Source organism: Chelon labrosus (assembly GCF_963514085.1).
Source record: "Chelon labrosus genome assembly, chromosome: 19".
In the NCBI taxonomy this organism is placed as follows: Eukaryota; Metazoa; Chordata; class Actinopteri; order Mugiliformes; family Mugilidae; genus Chelon; species Chelon labrosus.
The window spans coordinates 16,826,067-16,837,887 of record NC_140352.1 but is presented as its reverse complement, the minus strand read 5'-3'; the positions used below and the strand labels follow the sequence as shown (position 1 = coordinate 16,837,887).

Here is an 11,821-nt window from a genome sequence, read left to right as displayed (position 1 = left end):
GTTATGGGGCTCCGGTGAAACACTATCAGCACCAAAAGTATCTCTGTATCATGGTTATTTGATACATCTGTCGGTATTGTATTTATTTGCAGGCTCGTCCATTCATAATTGCATTTTATCCTGACGTAAGAGAAACCAACACCTGCCTGCGTGCTTACGCGCAGGCGTAAAAAAAAAAAAAGTTCGGTGGCGCTAGCTCACCGCCGCTAGTCAGTCACCTTTTAACAGCAGCAGAGAGGGAAGTAACATTTTCGGGGTTTTAAAGGGAAAATCTGGAGACGGAGTCGAAGAGTTGGAAGAACACTTCGTACCGAGGGGCTGGGGTGATACGTAACTACCTACCGCAGTTGCGAGAGACTCAAAATGACGGGAAATGGTCTCGAGTGCGTGGAAGTTTTTGTTTACTGATGTTGTGGTAGCTAGCTGGTTGGCCCTGTTAGCCTGTTAGCGAGAAAGGTGCGCGTTGTTTGGACTGCCGAGGAGCAACATTCAAAGCTAACCTAACTTAACTGGCAAGTTGGGTAACAGACACATTGTTGGTTGTGTCCTAACGTTTAGAAAGAGCTGTGTGGCACTCGCACCTGGTTGCTGGTTTTTGCAGTCAAACTCTTGCGACGCTGGTGCGGGCCACGAGCTTTGAATCTTGCGGGGGTCGCCTCAGACACGAACGGCATTCAACCCTAAAGTGAGAAAAACGCGCATTAAACCTCGATCTCGGGCGTATAGATGCCACGGATGAGATATCAGGCGTGCATCGCTGTGCCTGCGACCCGACCACCTCACCGGACCTAGTTCACCACCTTCGTCCGCGATGGCCCCCCTGCTCAGCTAGTAAGACCCGTGGAAACCATCTGCAGCCCGCTAACTATGGGAGGATGTGTGGGGAGATACTGGGAAGGCTGGGACGACACCCAGAGCCGAGGCTCATCCAGGAACGGTGGACGAGGAGGTAAGGACACAGTGTGTGTGTATATAAAAGGGGTCCCATTAAAGTATAAAGATATAAAGCCATCTAGGTATCTGAAAGCTGCCCATTTCTGATATAAACATGTTCTTAACTGGAGGAGGTTGTCTGAGACTCATTGTGTCCAGGTGAATTTCACTCCTGTCTTAAGACTGTAACTCAAAATGCATCTCAAGTCACCACTCGTGATTGGGTTTCCTTGGTCTCCTTTGTTTTCTGTTGAGAAACCGATTTCTGCTAAACAGAGGAACACTGTGGGTGGCCTTTCTCGGGCATTTCCATTCATTATTCACTACATATTTCCTCACACCACAGCACTGCATAGCATCAAGCTTAAATGGAAACACGTATAAAGGTTTAGCTCGTGTGCACTGATTAGATAGCGATCGTATTGTGCAGTTACTGAAGTGCCTGCAACAAGAAATCGCACAAATGCAAATAAAGGATGGAGACTAGTTTGCATTCTGGATGGGAAGCAGGCTTCTGTTAGGTTGTCGTCCTTTTACCGGCTCGTCTCCGTGCACGACAATACCATAACTATCACTAAAGTAGCAGAGGTTGCACCGTTTCCCAGGATGGTGGTCTTTCACATCGGTGACTTGAGTTCATGTCCATTAGTTACGCAGCTCCCCAGAAGATAACGGCGTTAAGATAAACATTGGTGAACTGCCAGGGTTTCGTTCTTTTGCACTTGTCTTTGATAGTGACGGATGGAATTTGGATTGTTGCTTCAGCGTTTAGAAAAAGCTCAGTGTTACATTTACAACCGGACCAAGCTGAACACACGCGGGCCCGCGCAGCTGAATTGGCAGACGTCGTGAATCTCTACATAGTTTCAGCCCCGGAAAACAATGTGGATGACATTCAGCGTGACCTTTTATGACAGATGTTGTAAAACGGACTCCGTTAGATGATCACGGGCTTCATTCATTGAGCGCAGTGGCTCAGAGTGGCTATAGAACTGTGATTTCATATGAGGTTTACTTTATCAGATTGCTGTCAGGTTGCTGGACACACAGTAGCTGTAAATGTAAATGCAATGCAGTTATAGTTTGCTTCACAGTTCCTTTTATAGTGGCTCTAAATGTTATTTAGATGCAGGGTTTGTTCCCTTAGTTTCTTACTGATAGAAAGTTTTTCAGTCAATCTTTTTCCAGCAGGAATTGCCTCCTTTAGAAAAAATGGTGGAGGTTAAAGCAGGCTTCTTTTACCCCTGGTCCCGTGATCTTTAGAGGCCAGCATGACCTTCAAGGTAATTTATGTTTCTTTATGTGCCAAAGTGGCTATTTAAAGTTACAGCCAAGATTCCCTGGCTTTTTAGTGGTGGCTCATGATTGAGACACTCCCTGCTAGACCAGGCTTCAGTCAAAAAGAACAAGTCGTGTCATGTCCTGCTGCATCATTGACTGGCTCCTCTAACGGGACTGAATCCGCTCTGCTTGACAAACCCTCATTCAGACGGCAAGCCACGTGAGCGGAGGGGGTCAGATGCATTAAACAGCTCATTTCCGAATTTTTCAGTCTGGGTTAATTGACTCCTGCTCTCACTACGCAGTGAAGTTTGTGTCCTTATTTTCTTCGGGTGAGACAGATGGCTCAGTGATTTGTGTTGCATTGTAATGAGTTTAGCTACTGCTTCACATACTGAAAAGCCATATTTATCGGTGGGCGTCATTTTTTATGGCTGTGCGTCACTAAGAGCCGCTCTTGCCTGAGGTGCATTTCCCCAGAAATGCATTTTGTTGTGCACGTGTCTCAGCGGCCAAACAAGCCCAGAGACGCACCAAGTTCTGCTCAGATCTTCACTAAAGTAACGTAGTCATACATGTCACCTGAAAAACAAGATGTTTAGATTCTACTATATGTATGTTGTAAAAATATGGACAGGAAATAACTTAACAAAATGAATGGTCTTTGTATGTGTTGAAACATGCCCCATAAAGAAATCCAAACAGCGACTTAAAGGAACAGTATGTAAGATTGTGGCGAAAACTGGCCAAAACTGGTACTGCAATCACTTTCAAAATACTGTAGAACGGTGTATCCCCTCCAACCTCCCCCCTGACTCGAGGTTGCCAGGTTACCGAGGTAACGTTAGGCTACTCAATAGTCTCAATTACGTTTCACATTGCCATAATCGACGTGCTAATGTTGTTTTCCTCGGCGTTTCAGCATAATGACAGAGAAACGGGCTCATAATGCATTGCTAATGTTAGCAATGACGACTCGCCGTTTTTATTTCCCAAACAATTCCTTACCTTTTCAATTCGATGACCCACCTCCTCTGTATGCGCTAACGTAACGTTACTTTGCACGAACATGCATAACTTTGTTCGACTGTCGTGAATATTTTAAATGTCCATTTACATTATGTACAAGTAAGTTAGCCAGGAGAAAATTAGCAACGTTGGCGTCTGTCTTCAAATTCTTCTCCGTTTTCAGCCATCTCCATCTTTCAAAGGCATCTCCTATACAAATCGTTGTTTTATTTCGGACTTTGTCACGACGTAGTTCGGATTCATAACGAGGTCTTAGGTTTCGTAACGTTATACATGTTTTATCCGACACGTTCGTAGCTGCAGCTGCGGTAACTAGAGCAGAGCTGGCAACCCGGAGGACGAAACTCTACTGACTTCGTGATTGGTAGATAGGTGGAGGGTGGCGCCTCAGACCAAAACACAACATGACAACAATAACATCAGTTGAGGGCTGCAACTCCAACTTTTAAATGACAATATCCTGGCCAGACCACTGTTGTCAGTGATATAAGTATTTGAAATGAACATGATTTCTTCATGTCTAGTGACATATCAGGGCCATTTTATGATTAATTGAAATACATTTCTTACATACTGTTCCTTTAATTCTTATCATCTGGCACATGTCAACTTTTGTAGTTGTGCTGTAAATTTTTGTAATTCTGTATCAAGTTGTGCTGCTTATGGCTGAGCTGACCACAACATTTCATTGCACTGTTAAGCCTGTGCTAACCTGCACACGACAGATAAACCTGAATCTGGTTTTATCTGAATCGTAGCTAGACTTATTGAGTCCCGAGCTAGCTTCTTACCAAAAATGGCACATTCTCCTGTCCTTTGGTCAAGGTAACTCTTGAGATCCAGCTCAGCTTTCTTTTCTGATGCGTACGTTTCTCAGACACATTGTTTCGTTTGTGAAACAGTGACGTTTTATCTGTAGGGACAACAAGGGTGTGCTGGGATGAGCTTGGCTAGCTAGCAGCTACCCGACCTGACAAAACTGATTAAGAGCTGCAGAGGCAGAGCGCTTACAGAAGTGTGGCCTACCAAGTAATTATTTTTTAGTGAGAACCAAAACATTTAATATTTATACATGCATACTTTTGATTAATCAGTGAGTGTGTCTCAGTCTATCGTTGCTCGGGCCCCAGGTCGGAAACCAAGTCTCTGGGCAATATTTTATAAAAAGCTTAACCATAAATGATATGTCAGATTAACGATGGACCACATGTCTGTCACATCTAAAAAAGATCCACACTGGTTTAGTGAATATGGAAGTGGTTGGTGTAAAAATAAAAAGTTGGAAATAAACCATTTCCTTTACAGGCTGCACTGAGGTGGTTTAAACAGCTGTGTCTGCGTCGGAAATCAAAAATGTTAGAGGTCGCGAAGTGGGGTCAGTGGTAAACAAGCGTATCTGGGATGCATTTTTTGATAGAAAACAGTGACAACTTCGATTTCATCCGCCCCTTGTCTGATAAGAATGTTTTCCAGAGTAACATTATGGATGTTACAGGACTCTTCCAAGGTTGGCCTTATCTTTAGCGCCGATAACTCAAGCACCGTCGTGGTGACAAGATAACTGAACGGCTGCAACAATGAGACCACATGTCTGCGTTTGACTGCACGTGTTCTGAGAGAATGCAGTCGTACATCGATTCAGCCTGTGTCTGGTTAAAGAGGACTCTTCCCAGTGAGGAACGCAGGAAAAACACCCCGCGTTCATTGTTTGCCTCATGTCGGGGGAATGTGTGCGGCCGTTAAATGTCTTAACAAGGCCAAAGTTGGATTTCTCTTCCAAGATTCAAGCAGTCTTTTAACAGCCACCTGTAGATGTTGAGTGTGTTGTAGTTGCTTGTATGCAGACGTGCAAGCGCGGGGGTACGTTCTCATAAATACAGCTTGCTTCACTGTAGCCTCATCATCACGTGCGCCCTGCTTTTATGAGGCCAGCGGGATGAAAACACCCTGATATTGCTTCATGTGTCTGTAAGTTATGTCTCAGTTTTGGTGCAGCGAGGCCATTCTTTGACACGCACAACACTGAGCCTTCTAACCACGGAGAATTTTGACATAAACATTTTTAGCATGCGGTTTTAGTTAGTATTTGAAATTATGCACAGTTTAGCGCACTTTTATGCTCTTTACGTGGAATCCAGACGAAGGGAGGGCACAATGACGAGACAAAGGCGGACAGCGATGTACTACTGAAACGTCCTCAGCTGTCCTCCTTCTCCTCGTGATAACAGGGGTGAATCTTTATTCCAAAATGCCCCGTGTAAATGTAGCGAGAAGGGATTAGCGCTGACGGCAAGATGCAAACAGGCAGTGAAAGCCTCGCATAAGATTGCATTTAATTTAATTGTGCTATCCGTTCAGACTCCACATGCAACCGTTTAACGTGTCAAATGGGAGAACTGGATATCTGTGCAATTCATTCACGCCGTTTGGTCGATCAGATGACGCCCCAGCTAGCTATCGACTACTCTCTTGGTGGGGACGTTTTTTGGATGACCGAGGAAGGAGAGAAGAGTAAAGAAGTGTGGGCACACTATAACATGAGTCATATCATCATTCTATTAATGACCAATCATGCACGACAACCCAATCTAAGGCCTCACTGCCTCGCTCTCTCTGATGGTAACAAAATCCACCTAGCAGCACCGTAAAAGCTCACAACTAAATTTATATTATTTAAATATATTATTCAAAATCGCCCTGTCTGTGTGACACTCTGCAATGCATCCACCGTTTCTAAGTGAACTCAATGTTTCTAAGTGAACTCAACTCAACCACGGCCACAGATCCTATTTGTCTTTTTATATAGACGCCGCATGTCTACGGCTACTGTAGCTGAGTGGTAGAGAGGAAGCCCCTTTGCTAAACTCTGGATTCACTCTCCTCCAAATGCTAAGCCTACGCCGGCCCATGTCCTCCAAGTCGCTCCTCCTGAGCCGCCGGCACTATAAATAATTGGTCTGAAAGAAAGGCACCCTCTTGGACGTCTGCTGTCTCCTTTTATATGCGTATTCATTTTCTGACTGGCATCTCTGCCTCCAAAGCATTTGTTGATATAATAGTTGATTTTAAATTATAAAGTGAAAGTGCTTTTTGAAAACATAAAGAGCAGAGATGACACCTTTGTAAATTTATTTATTTATTTATTTTTTATCACATGTCTACATAGCAACCTGTTCTATTACTAGAATTACTGGAAATAAAACAAAACTACAATAGTAAATGATTTGCAGATTCATTGGTAGGTAGCCGTAGCTGGAAGACGTATTCGGATGTTAGCCTTCTGCGTTCGTGTCACCCCCGTGTACTCCTTCATTTCAATAAGTGCTCTCCTGGCCTAGGTGTTCTTTGTATCAATATTGAATGGTGGGAAACACTGGTACGGTTACATAGACAGATATAGACTACACATGCTTCATGCATATTGCAGACTCAGAGTGACCTCCTAATTTTAGCTCGGGATGGCGTGTTGGGGCGGGGATGTCTGTCTCTGGTGACAGCTAGCGTTCCTGTCTGTTGGGAGGTCTGTTTATTGCTGTTAACAGACTTTGAATCTGACATTAAAAATCACGGCGCTCATTAATCTGTCGCTTGCTGTCTGCACATTATGGTGATGTTCGTTTAATGCTGATATCCCTAAATTGCGTATTGAACCTGTAGATGCCAGTTTTTTGAGAGTAAGAAAGATAAAAATGCATAAAATTTAGATGATGGAGAAAACAACTGTACAAAAAAGTGGATATTTCCAGTACATTGTGTCACACATGTACATTTACATCATATCACAACTTTACATCAGAAATAAACATATAACTACAGCCCAGTAGAAAAACAGTTTTCTATATATCAAGACTTAAAGTTGTGCATAATTAATGGTATCCGCATTGGGTGACAGGTGGGTGCTGTCTCAAGTCGCTAGCTGTCTGTAGACGTTACCTGCTCTCCTCAGCTCTCTCTACACTCCACCTCTTTGATTATTTTTGAATCACCCGGATGGTAGAGTCTTCAAAACAGAGACTGAAACCAAATCCGATGATCAACGTCATGGAGGGTTTTTCCATCATCATAAACAGAAACGCTTCGTGTACATATGAATAGTTTGTTACAAGGAAACTGCACAGAACACAATGTTGAGGTGTTTTGAGGATTCGGTCTCTGACACACAAATAATCTGGTTACTGCACCAGATTCCCATTGAATTTATGCTGCATCGACATAGAAAAAGTGTGCGCTAGTTGGGATCAGTGACCTGACATCTTGAAAAAGATGTGTTAAATGTCAATAAACAGATGTATCGTCCCTGTACCGATCACAGGACGTAACGAGCCTCTGAAAAAAGATCGCCCCAAGTGGAAGAGCGACTACCCCATGACGGAGGGCCAGCTGCGGAGCAAAAGGGACGAGTTCTGGGACACGGCGCCAGCCTTCGAGGGCCGAAAGGAGATCTGGGACGCCCTGAAAGCCGCTGCTGTGGCCCTGGAGTGTAACGACCACGAGCTGGCCCAGGCTATAGTGGATGGAGCCAGTATCACACTGCCACACGGTGAGGACTGAAAACACAGAATACAAAAACCACATTCTTTTCTTATACCTGAGTTGCCAGGAAGAGGTCATCCTTACATTCAGTCAGTCAGCAAAATGCAGAAAATAGGATTGAAATGAAAGCATGTTCCGTTTCCTGTGACATCCTCCCCCAGGTACTCTGACCGAGTGTTATGATGAGCTCGGGAACCGCTACCAGCTGCCCGTCTACTGCCTGGCTCCGCCCGTCAACCTCATCTCAGAGAGGAGCGACGAGGACCCCAGCGACAGCCCTGAACCCCCAGCTGCACCCAAGAAGGAATTCCAGCTCAAGGTACCGTCTCCTAAAAGATGTACTGGGTTGCCTTATCTGTGTAACTTTCGGCAGATTAATAAGCTACAACAGACATGAACGTCCTGTCCTGAAGATGATACACAATCAGATAAATCATTTGGATTTTAGTGTGTGGAGGCATGAGGCATTTCGAGTCTACTTTTGAGACTTTTCACCCCTCTGTGCAACATGTTTTTGATTGCTCTCACTCCGCCTTTTCCTCTGTAGGTACGACTGTCTACAGGAAAGGACCTGCGACTCAGCGCCAGCATGGTGGACACAATCGGGCAGCTGAAGAAGCAGCTGCAGGCCCAGGAGGACATCGACGCGAACCACCAGCGCTGGTTCTTCTCCGGAAAGCTGCTCACGGACAAGACGCGGCTGCAAGACACTAAGATCCAGAAGGACTTTGTGATCCAGGTTATCGTCAACCCGCAGGCCCTCAAGATGTCGCCGAACACCACCGCCTCCTCGCCCGCGTCCGAATAACGCTAGGAGAAAGATGGCGCTGCAGTGCCTGGCTCAAGGGCCAGAGGTGCCTCCCAGCGCTGGATTCTTTTTGACAACGGCTACTGTTACTGAAAGAACTGCGGAGGTACAGAACTACTTTGGAGCAAAAACAAACAAAAAAAAAAAAAAACACGAGGGAGGAACTCTTAAGTGCTGCTTTCTTTCATGTACCATGTGTGTTTTTCTGCTGTCCCAGTCACCACACTAACCCTGGACATCCTCGTCCTCTTTGAACCACCAATTAAAGCTCATCCTGCGGCCCTCATCCTGCGGCCTCACGCAGGACGTGCACGCGACGGCTGCTCATGCAGACTCTGTCCTTTTGTCTGCACCCGCGCTAACGTAAGTGCCAACGGAGGAAACGCCGCAGAGGTGTCCGTGTTGGTTCTAAAGCACATTTTTACTACGACACATACGGACTCTGCAATCACCTCTGAGGTGACAGGAAAAAACAGGCAGAGAGCCCGATGCTGAACATTTCCTTTTCTTTTCTTTTTTTTTTCTTCCTACTTTCTTTTATCGAGGAAATAATGTAAACTCAGCTTTTTTTGCACATAAATATAATGACTATACTTTTGTGGTAGTTTGTGTGCCTTCAACAAGACAAAAAAAATAAATATGGGGGTCAATGTCTGGTATATATTGCTAGTTTCACCGCCAGGCTACGCCTTCACTCTCAGATCAATATAAGTTACAACTGCTGCCTTTTTTTTTTTTTTTTTTTAAACCTGTGACATGTGAGCAAAAAAGAATGGACACAGAACGGAAGAGACGCGTCATAGTTTAAGTCAGTCATGCCGTTTGTCTAGCGAAAGAGAAATTCCCATGAAGTAGTATTGTCTTGACAGCTGCATGACTGACTGCTTAGTGACCCCCAGGCCACCAGGAGGGAGCAGCCCGGCCCTTACATAATCACTTCTGTTACTTTTCACAGCCTGATGAATGTATTCACTCGCCTCTTATTCTTGATGTCCTCCCGTGCCCTTTTTGAAGAAAACCCTGTGTCGAATTTTCTTCACCAGCATAAAGACGGCTCGGTGTGGAGCAGTGAGTCGAAACGATGGCTTCAAAAAGCTGTGGGTTCAGGTGTTGATTCTCAGAGGACCCGTCACTGCTTGTGAACCCTAGAAGGAGTGTTTTTGTTTAGCTTGGATAGCTGTTCCTCGATGATCATCATATCAATGTAATGTGAAAGCGGAGGCCTTCATCAGTGAAGATAACCCTGAGCCTAGATTTGGGTGTTGAGTGAGCAACCGGAGCTGAATCTGACACACTGTCGCAGTTGCATCGTGGGGAATGTAGGAGATTTTGGAGCTTGACACTCATTCTTTAAAGTCAAGATGTTACTGCTTCTGCGGCCTGAATTTAGACCATTCTTTTAAATTTCACAAGTCTCCCAGCTTTATGAAATTGAGACATTAAAGTGCTGTAGTGCCCCTTTAATGAGCCTTGGTTTGATTGGAAAGCTTCAGGTACACGCCATGTTGGATTACCATGTCACCATAGTATTTTATTTATTTTTTTTCTCAGCTGCTTACATATGAATAAGTGCCCTTGATTTCTAATGAAATGCATTCGAGCAGCATGGATATCGTTACTCTGAATACAGCTTGCTATGTTAGATGTCACTCACTGCTCCTCACGCCTTTCTCCAGCAGCGTCCATCACGGAGGGATTTAAAACTGAACCGAGCCGCATCAAGACAACTCCTTTTCTAACCAGTTTTAGCCTTTAGACTCATTAAGTTCCACATTGTTGTTTTGTTACTCCCTTTACCAGTGGTTCTTAAAGGGATATTTCTTAATCCTCGTATGCAAACTTGAATGAGCATTTTTCTCTATGTGCAATACAATAGACATAGACCTCACATTGTTTTTCTTTCTGCTTCCGCAGATTTCATATCGCACCAGCCATGAGTGTTGTTTAGAGTCCAGGTATAATCCTGCTATGATCTGTGTCAGATAATCAGCTGCCTCTGTAAATGGTTTTTGAAATGTACTCGCGGCTTGACCACTGGGCCTTGAAGGGCTCTCGGCTTTTACAGGGCAAATATCTAAATATTAAAAATTCAGACAGTTTATTTTTTTTTGTCCATTTAGCGTTGTGACCTGATTCATGTCAGCAGTGAAGGTTGAAGTGTCGCTGAGCCTCGGGGTGGAGAAACGCTCTGCTGACAACTTTATCTTTATCTGTGAAGGTTCACAGTCATCCAGGTCATTGGATGTCCAAAAACACTAAATACACTTTCTTCAAGCAATTCAATACATACAGTACATGTTGTAGATGCTCTTGTCCATTCTCAGTGCAGGACTGAGGCTTCATCTTATCTTGTGTAATGTTAAACTGTGACTAATGTTTCAGTGCTCAGTCAGATTCCTCAAAGTATCTCGCATCTAAAATCCGACTCATCATCAGACGAGGGGTCAGAGAGTTTGTTGCTTCTTTCAGCGTCTTTTCTTATCTTGGCCATTCATGTGTCAGCCTCATGAGATGAGATGCGTCACGGCACAGGGAACATTAGTGCTTACTTGGCCCTTTCTTCTCTGAAGCTGAGAATCTAGCTCCACTGCGTCCTGAGCCACTTCACCTCCGTTAGGATTTTTAGTCCGACGACTCTAGTTCGCCAGAGGACTGGGACTAAGAATGTTCAAGCATAGAGGCTAAGAGAGGTGTGGAAAAAAAACAAAAATACCAAGTGCAAATGAGAAGCATATTTGAGAGAAGCTTCACTCAAATTCACATGTTTTGTTGTTTCTCAGTGGAAGCACTCGAAGGCATCGCCGTCATTTGCTGAGCACCCCGAGTGCGGTTAAACATGAGTCAGGAGCAATGCAAATGGACACTGATCATAACGTAAATCAACATATACTTAGGCCCATTTTTTACAGATCTAAACATAATTTAAGACTTGACTCAGACAAAATGTAAGTTCATGGCACACACATGAAACTGAGCTGCATATGAAGTCGTTTATTAAGCTGTTTATAAAAGCCATAATAGGCCAGACATATTTATTTTACTGCACATAACACTCCATACCAGACTATCCCGTAAGCCTCTAGGAACTCAAATATCCCTAAATGCAGAGCAGCCATATCTAAAGCGCTCTCAGATGTTTTTCAAATGTCCACTTAAGTATGTGTTTAAATAAGAATCATATTTAGTTAAATAGAGAAATTAAGAAATGTTCAGACATGTCTGGAAGAACGACGCCTA

General features: G+C 44.2%; 1 protein-coding gene across 1 annotated transcript; it reads left to right on the top strand.

The window, feature by feature from the left end:
• The first annotated feature begins 62 nt into the window (after positions 1 to 62).
• Positions 63 to 10,683, top strand: ubtd1b (ubiquitin domain containing 1b). Its single transcript, XM_084566990.1, has 4 exons — positions 63 to 949; positions 7,556 to 7,783; positions 7,938 to 8,095; positions 8,324 to 10,683. Exons 1-4 carry the CDS (start codon positions 868 to 870, stop codon positions 8,582 to 8,584), a joined length of 729 nt encoding a protein of 242 aa, XP_084423116.1. The 5' UTR covers positions 63 to 867; the 3' UTR covers positions 8,585 to 10,683.
• Positions 10,684 to 11,821: the final 1,138 nt, after the last annotated feature.